General features: G+C 46.9%; 1 protein-coding gene across 1 annotated transcript in view; it reads left to right on the top strand.

Annotated features, from left to right (window-relative positions):
- The window catches only part of EHD4 (EH domain containing 4), a 98,312-nt gene that overhangs the window by 69,025 nt on the left and 20,493 nt on the right, over positions 1-8,794 (top strand). Inside the window, exon 5 of the mRNA XM_006158718.3 lies at positions 7,519-7,931. Within this exon, the coding sequence (XP_006158780.1) occupies positions 7,519-7,931 (413 nt within the window). The remainder of the gene's footprint in view (positions 1-7,518; positions 7,932-8,794) is intronic.

Consider the following 8,794-nt stretch of genomic DNA (forward strand, 5'->3'; position numbering starts at 1 on the left):
ATTCCAAGCTGGGATCTTCCACAGGACAAATTCACTTTCCAGGCTCCCAAAGCTATATAGCCTTTGGGCCTTTCTGCAAAGATAGAAACTATATTTTTAAACAATTGTAAACAAATGATTACATCTCTTTTTTTTTTTTTTGCCCCCCAGACTACTGAAAGATCCACTGGAAGTTCTTAAAGAATTGAAATTTCTATAATTAAATGAAAACATGTTTACAATATACTGAGCACCATGGGGTTGCTTTTCTAATTATGCTGACTCTTATGTCCTTCTCACACACTCACATACGTACACTGCCTGTAGGCATACGTGTGCATGAGTGTGCACGCTCACACGTCTGTCCATACGTGCCTCAGCCATGTTGCATTCTGCCTTGCTGGAACCAATTCTCATAAACTCAAGAGCATTTATCTGTCACCATGAGAGGCTTTCTTAGGCAGGGACTTCAAAAAGTTCATGGAAAATGGAAATAAAACATAAGTTTATTTTGGTGCAAAAATTTTTGAAATCCACGCAGTTTTTTTCAATATGCATTTTCCATGAACTTTTTGGTTGTGACGTAGGGCACATGCACTTGCCGGAGAGAAACAGAACGCTATGTTCTCCTCCGTTCTCCTCTTTGGATTTTGGGCACACACATCTGGCATGATTTTCAAGCTGCCAGGTGTGGGACTCAAACCATGGTTCGCTGTGTGGGAGTCCAGTGTCGTAACTATCACACCACCTGCTGACCCTTCTGTGAACTTTTTGAAAACGCCATGTTTCACCTTGGGCAAAAGACAGGGCGCTAGAGAAATCACACGGGCCTCAGAGTTCCAGGGGGCAATTCCAGTTTCATTGTACATCAGCCTCTTGGAGTGGTTCTTAAAACCGGTTTCAGCTACAGGGTAGGCGCGACTCCTGTTTCAGTTACATTCAGCTCTACTACGCATAGGCTGGTCCTTTGTCTCCTAGACAAACACATTTCAACTTCTGGGTCTGTTCAACACTTTGTGGAGATGTGTATCTTTAAACAAGGTTAGCAAACTTGGTTTTTTGTTTTGTTCACTGTTTCCTTTTTTGTTTGTTTGTTTCCTAACTTAGTTATCTCTACTTCTTAAGCCACCTTTATTGAAATATATAATAAAATATTTGAATTGTTCAATTTAGTGAGTTTTGACAAATTTGTATCAAGTAGCCACCACCATCACTAAGATATAGAAACTTTCTGGGGCCGGGAAATGGCATGGTGGTTAAGGGTGCTGGACTCTCACATGATCAACCATGGTTCAAGTCCCAGACCTGGAGGCTTGCTTTCTCTCTCTCTCTCTCCCTCCTCCCACCCCATGTCTCTCTCTAAAAATACTAAAATAATAAATAAAGTTAAATAAAATAATTCTTTAAAGAAAAAAATATGTAAAAACTTTCTGTCACCCACAGGTCTCTTTCAGTCATGCCACATCACAGTTAGTCCCAGCCCTGGGCAAGCACTGGTCTGCTTTCTGTAGCTTAGCTTTGCCTTTCTAGAATTTAGTATAAATTTCAGTGTGGCCTCCTTGGTGTCTGACTTCTTCACTCAGGGTAATGTTTCCAAGATGTATCCATATTACTGCACAGGTCAGGAGCTCGGCCTTGTTTATGGCTGAGTAGTATTCCGCTGTGTAGATATACCACAGTGTACCCCTTCCCTGCTTAAGGGGCAGTGAGTTGTTTCCAGTTTAGGCCTGTTATGGATAAAGCCAGCAGTCTTTATGGGCTAGAAGTATGGCCCCCAGTGACAGTTCCAAGCACATCCCAGGTATTTAATAATTATCAATTAATCACATATTAAGTTTTATATTTGAAGTGTCTTATTAAAGTCCAAGATAGTAATTGAACTTCCAAATTTCCAGAAAGACATGTTCCAAAAGATTGTTGAAAACCCGTTCTAGGAATTTGGAGCACATTTTCCCACAGCAAACGTTCGGTCCTTCAGGAAACATTTATTGGGACCTGCTCTTGGTCAGCACTTTCCTGGTGCTGTGGAGAGCAGGCAGGAAGGCCCCCCATTCTCACAGCAAGTGTGGCTTGCAGGGGAGACACGGGCGGTAACAGCTGCAGGTCTCCCGGAGCTGGCCTGGGATCTTTGTCCGGCCTCTGCTCTGTTTATAAAATAGGAGTCGATTGTTCAGTCTTTGGTGTCCGCTATTCCCCGTTTTCTGAGCACTGGTTCTCGCTTGGCTCGAGCACCATGGCATCGCTGCCTTTATCCTCATTCATTTTGTTTCTGTCCGTGGCCGCAGACTGACCTTCTCCCCAGTCATGGGGCCTGCAGCAAATATTTATTACGCCTACACTGTACCCCAGGCACTGGATTCAAAGTAGGTTTTTTGTGGTTTCTTACTTTTATTGTACATCTTTGTGGCATATGATACAGTTTTTCAAAGCTTGCATGCAGTAAGTGACAAATCAAAGCTCTTACCGTGTATGTGCCATTTTAACATTCTGTGTCTCTGTTAAATATTTTTCCAATCCCTCCGTCCCCTCCCCTACTACCTACCCTACTTCTTTGCAGTTTCTGGGGCCACGGGGGTTTTAGAAGGAGCCAGTAGATAGCATTTTGGACAGCCTTCTGGGTGCCACGATGATTCTAACGTTCATGTATGTGAACTATAACCCATGAGGTGTGTGAGTAGTTATTAATACCATTCTACAGATGAGGAAGTGAGCACAAAGAGGTTCAGTAACTCTCCCAAGATTCCAGAACTAGCACGTGATAAAGCCAGCTTAGACCCCAGGCAGTCTGGGTCCAATACCCACACTGTCACCACTGTCTGCTTGACCCTACGGAAGACCTGGCCCCTGTGGTTAAAGAACCCGTGGGCAGGGCTAGCATAGTGGTTGAGGTGCCAGACTCCCATGTAGCCCCACGTCATTGGAGCACACTGTAGGAGGTGGTGGGGCGGAAACACAAGCTAAGGGCCCTGGGAGCCCAGAGCAGGGGTGCAGTTGAGTGCACCTGCAGTGAGCAAGGAAAGGAGAAAAGAAATAATACTAATAGCTTATGTTGGGGGGACTTCGAAAAGTTCATGGAAGGGCCAGACTTGTAGCACAGCAATTAAGTGCTGTACATGAGGAGCCAGATGCCACATGGTCAGCCATGGTTCAAATCCTGGACCCGGTAGCTTGAAAAAAATGCCAGGTGCACATGCACATGTGTACGTACATGCATGCACACCCCAAATTCCAACAGGATGACAAAATGAAGAAGGGATTGTGGTGTGGCCACACCCTATTGAGGGGTTACTTTCTCCTTCTCCCTGTCTCTCTCTGTCACTGTTTCTCTCTGGTGAACACATGTACCCTCTGACAATAAAAGGGGGGGGCTAACAGGTGGCATAGTGGTTAAGGCATCAGACTCCCACATGGTAGATTACAGTTCAAATCCTGGACCTGGCAGCTTGAAACTCAGGCCAAGCACATGTGCACACGTGCCCAAAATACTGAGAAGAGAATGGAGGAGAAGGGATTGTGGCATGGCCATTCCCGTTGGGGGGTGAGTTCTCATTTTCTGGCTCTCTCTCTCTGGTAAGCACATGGGCCCTAGAGCAAAATTCTCTCCAAAAAAATAAGTAAATAAAAGTTAAAGACAAGAAAATATGGATATGTGGCCTTTCCTCCAGAGATGAGTGTTGGCCTCACTTGTAGTACACTTACATCCGGCAGTTCTGTGCCCAGTAGCTCCATCTCACTATAGCACTAGCATGGAATCTTTATCAAGACGTGTAAGTTAACCATTAGACACCAGATGGTAGATGTCTGTGCCGCTAAGGCCGACCATTCCAAGTGAGACAGCCTGGGGCAGACACCGTGTCTGCATGGCTGACGGGCGGCAGCACAGGTGACAGCTGGGTCTTGCCTTCTCTGTGGGGATAGCAGGCCTCATTTGGTACCCAAAGAAATAGGCGTTCAGAAATATTAAAATGTGGGGGAAACGTGTTTTACCAGTCTCAGTTCTTAGCAAACCAAAGAAGCTGATTCTAGCAAATTTAAGCAGAAGGGGAATTTTTTTTGGAGGAGCACGTGATTCACAGAATTAATGGGAAAGGTAGAGGCAGGCTCAGGAGCAGGTTAGAAAGGCACCGCCATTATGAATAAGTTATTTTCCCTGTGTTTGTGCGTCATTCCTTCAAGGTTCGACACTCCATTTTGGTGAAGGGAGCTGAATATCTAATTCTAGGTCACCTGCCTCTACCCCGACCTGCTAAGGTAGGGGTAAGGGATTGTCCACCACACCTTCAGCTTCTACAGCCCACAAAGGACGCACCCCTGGCCTGAGACAGGAAGTGCATTCAGCAAAAAGCAACTTATGTCCACTCCAGTGTGCATACCTGACACTGCATTTTATTTATTTGTTTGCTTGTTTGTTTTTAAATTTTGCTATCTAAAAGGCACACATGCTTGTCAGAGAGAGACAAGAGAGAAAGTGAAAAAGCACCGCCCCCAGAGGGGGATGGCCATGCTATAATCCCTTCTACTCCATTCTCCTCTCGGGATTTTGGGCAGACATGCATGTGCACATGTACACATGCCTGGCATGTTTTTCAAGCCACTGGGTTTGGGACTCAGATTGTGTGGTGGGCCATGTGGGATCCAGCCACTTTAACCTCCATGCCACCTAGCTGGCCCGTGTGGCATCCAGCCACTTTAACCTCCATGCCACCTAGCTGGCCCCGTATGTATTTTTTTTTTTAATTTTTATAGCCCACATGGGCTTCCCAAACAAAGAGGGAAAGTGAGAAATCCACACACACACCCATGAGGGGGATGAGCACACCTCAGTCCTCTCTCTTCTCCTGTTGGGGATTTGGGCATGCACACACACACACACATGCCCAGTGTGTTTTTCAAGCATCCAGGTCCAGGGCTTGAACCCCACAGTTAGCCATGTGAGATCCAGTGCCTTAATGACCATACCACCGCATGCCCAGACAATACATTTTAATCTGCGCGCACCTTCCGATGATGATTCTGGTCACGAAAGTGGCCGAGTTGGAGAAATGGAAAAGCAAGTCCCCCTGCAGGTCCTGCTGGGGTGGTACCCAAGCCTCCCCTCGGTGAATCCTTCCATCTGCAGTTCTGCAGCCCTTGCTCTCACCAGGACTCTCAAACGGCAGCAGCACTTAACCACTGCCTTGGAAGGAGTTCGCTCTGACCTCACAGGGACAGAACACAGTCTTTGCTACTGTGTGGCCCGTTCAGTAGGTCTGCGATTGTCCTCTGATCTAAACTGGCTGCAGACAGCAATGAACATGGACTCTAGCCCACACCCCAAGAACTCCCCTTAATTATTAGAGCCTTCCAGCATATTCTCTGTATCTTGAGCCATTAAATTTTAATTTTTCTGAATTTATATTTGTGTAAGTTTTTTAGGACAATCTTGTGGTTCATGAATTCTCTCTTACACTGTGTAGTCTTGAGTTGTGTTTCTATAATGATTGTTTTTCAGAACATTTCTTTGAGAGTTGTATTTTTTCTGGGGTAGAGTATGGAAGAAAAGGGATTGTAGCATGACTACATTCCACTGGGGGTGCTTTCTCTTTTTCATGCAGAAGCAGACATCCCCTGGCCATTTAAAGTATGTGTCTGAATCTAGTCTGCTTGTTCAACTACTCCCCTTACCTGTTCTTCACATGCATAGAACCTGGTTCTGGGCCCTCCTTATTTTTGCCTAATAAGTCATCCTCCTTCTAGATATTTCATTTGCCTTAGATTCTACACTCTCTTCATCTCCAGGGCCAGCCTGGTATTATTTATTATCATTATTTATTTTTTTTATTTAGATTTTTGCCATAGAGATAGAGACAGAAGGAAAGTGAGAAGTTACCTCCTCAGGGAGATGGCCATGCCACAATCCCTTTTCCTCCACTCTCCTCTTGGGCTTTTGTGCACACATGTGCATGCACCCAGTATGATTTTCAAGAGGCCAGGTCTGGGATTGAACCATGGTTGGTCATGTGGGAGTCCAACACCTTAACCCCCTGACCCCTGGCGTTAAATTTCACATGAATGTTACCATGCTGTCTGTATCCTTTCTAAGCTGTTATTTATTCATTATTTGTATGTGTGTGTGTTTGGGTGGGAGGTCTTTTTTATGGGACAAGTTTTGTTGACAGGTTCTCACCACTATATGGTATTTTGTTATCTAAATACATTAGACTTGATTTTACAAAAACATCCGAAAGCAATGAGGCAAATTGGCAGAATTTCTTAGTTGTGTGGTCAGTGCACCAGCATTCATTATATTATTCTCTAGACTTTTATATGTGTTTGAAAGTTTTTAAAATCTCTAAAAAGAGGGAGCCCACTAGAGCAGAAGTCATGAAAGATAACATATCAGCCCTAGTTGGGCTAGATTGAGACTCAGATCCTCCTGCTAATCAGAGTGAGATTAAAAATAAACTCTGTGGAATTGGCCTCTTCTTGTTTGCTTTTTGTGGGAATCTGCCTCCCTGGGGAAATGCCTGAAAGTCTTGACCTCAGGCTGACGAGTGTTTATTTAGCTCCAAGGTCTGGAGCGTCTTGGTAGGTGGCCAAAGCAGGCTAACCAAAATGTGTTGTGGGCCTGGCCATCTTAAAAAGGAAATTGGCGAGAGAACACTCCACAGCATGGCTGTGAGACATGATTTTTGAAGGTATTTATAACATGCTTAAGCTATAAATAATCCAAATGATAAATAAGTATCGGTCACAATTTTGTCCAGGCTGCCCTTTGACCTCCTCAACACTCTACAAACTTGGGTTAAGAGAGGGTGATTCCCCTTCTGCAATGCTTCCTGAGCTCTCCATGGGACTCCAAGTGGCCTCCTCTTCCTCTATCTCCGGTACTTTCTGAAAAGGGGGGCTGTGTGCCAATAGGTGGAATGGAGGTTAAGGCAGCTGGGTCCCACATGGCCAAATTTGTGGTTCAAGTTCCAGACCTGGTACCTTGAAAATCACACTGGGTGTGTGTGTGTGTGTGTGTGTGTGTGTGTGTCACCCAAAATCGCAAGAGCAGAAGGGAGAAGAGACTGCCGTTGCTATCCCCTCTGGGGAGTTGATTTCTCTCACTTTCTCTCTTGCTCTCTGTCTCACCGGTCAGTACACATGCCCTATAGCATACTAAGAACAATAAATAAATGTTTGAAATGGGGCTTTTCAGAAGTAAGAGCTTTTGACCCATGGCCAGTGGCTTTACTAAGCTATTGATGAAAAGGATAGTACTTGGTCAAATAAGACACTCGTGTGGACCAAATGAAATTATTGATACAGATGTAAGCAATGCTCAAAGGGCCAGGAGCCCTGTTTATTTATTCCCTACTTCTTCCCATGGAAGGGCTCCCCATATCCCTGGTGTTGACCAGCTGCATCCAGCCAAGGAGGCCCCATCTGAAATGATTGTCAGGTCATAAGGCCACACGGCCTCCAGCTTGGAGTCGCGGCCTCCCCAGGCAGCTGCTGGGTTCCTGAGCGTGTCTCCACTTTCAGCCATGCTGACGCGCCCTTCTCTCTGCACAGGGTATGACTTCTGCCAGGTCCTGCAGTGGTTTGCCGAGAGGGTGGACAGGATCATCCTGCTCTTCGATGCTCACAAACTGGACATCTCAGATGAGTTCTCGGAGGCCATCAAGGCCTTCCGGGGCCAGGACGACAAGATCCGCGTGGTGCTGAACAAGGCCGACCAGGTGGACACGCAGCAGCTGATGCGGGTCTACGGGGCCCTCATGTGGTCCCTGGGCAAGGTCATCAACACGCCCGAGGTGCTGCGCGTCTACATCGGCTCCTTCTGGGCACAGCCCCTGCAGAACACGGACAATCGCCGGCTCTTCGAGGCCGAGGCCCAGGACCTCTTCAGAGACATCCAGAGCCTCCCCCAGAAGGCGGCGGTGCGCAAGCTCAACGACCTCATCAAGCGAGCAAGGCTGGCCAAGGTAAGCCGGGAGGCTGGGCCTGGGAATTCCACTCTGTCTCCTACAAAGGGACGATGGAGGGTGGGAGGGGGCTCTGTTCCAGAGGCCGTAGGAGTGGAATGCGTGGTAGGGTAAGGACAGAGCCTCAAGATCCGGCAGCCCAGGGCACTTTCCCGTTGGGGGCTCTGTGATCTCAGGCAGTGTCTCAGCCTTTCTAAATCTGGCTTCTAATCTGTAAAGTGATGTTGGTGAGCGCACTTCATCGGGTGCTCGTGAGGATTCAGCGTGCCAGGTTGTCAGCGTGGCGCACACACACTGTGGTGCCTGGTGTGACCGTTGGCCCTGTGACAGGTGGCGTAGGGGCCACCCAGGTGCTGAGAGGCCACCACTGGTCACCATGCCTGAGGCCCAGAACCCAGTATCATCGCCTAGACCCAGAGGATCCATGGGGGAAGGCTGGCCCAGCCTAACCTGCAGTGTGCTGGCTCGGGGCCCTCTCTGGCCCTATTCTGGTTGCAGCCTGTGCATACGTGCCACCCCGGCCTCAGAGCAGAGTCAATTCTGCCATTCCTCCAGGATAAAGTACTTAAAAAAAAGTAGTTCTCTAAAATATATGTGAGGCTGGCACTGTAGCCTCATGGTGAAGAGAGCCGGATCCCACATGGCCAACTGCACGGCTTGAGAAACACTAGGTGCATGTATGTGTGTGTCCAAAATCTCTAAAGGAGAGAGAGAGATAGACTGAGAAGGTGTTGTGGTGTGGCCATGACTCACTGGGGGTGCTTTCCCCCCTTCCCTCTCTCTCTGGCAAGTGTACACTCCCTGTAGCAAAAAGTACATATGTGTGTGTACATATATAATATATATTAATAATATGTATAATA

The sequence above is a fragment of the Tupaia chinensis genome, unplaced genomic scaffold (genome assembly GCF_000334495.1).
Source record: "Tupaia chinensis unplaced genomic scaffold, TupChi_1.0 Scaffold000605_1, whole genome shotgun sequence".
Classification (NCBI taxonomy): domain Eukaryota; kingdom Metazoa; phylum Chordata; class Mammalia; order Scandentia; family Tupaiidae; genus Tupaia; species Tupaia belangeri.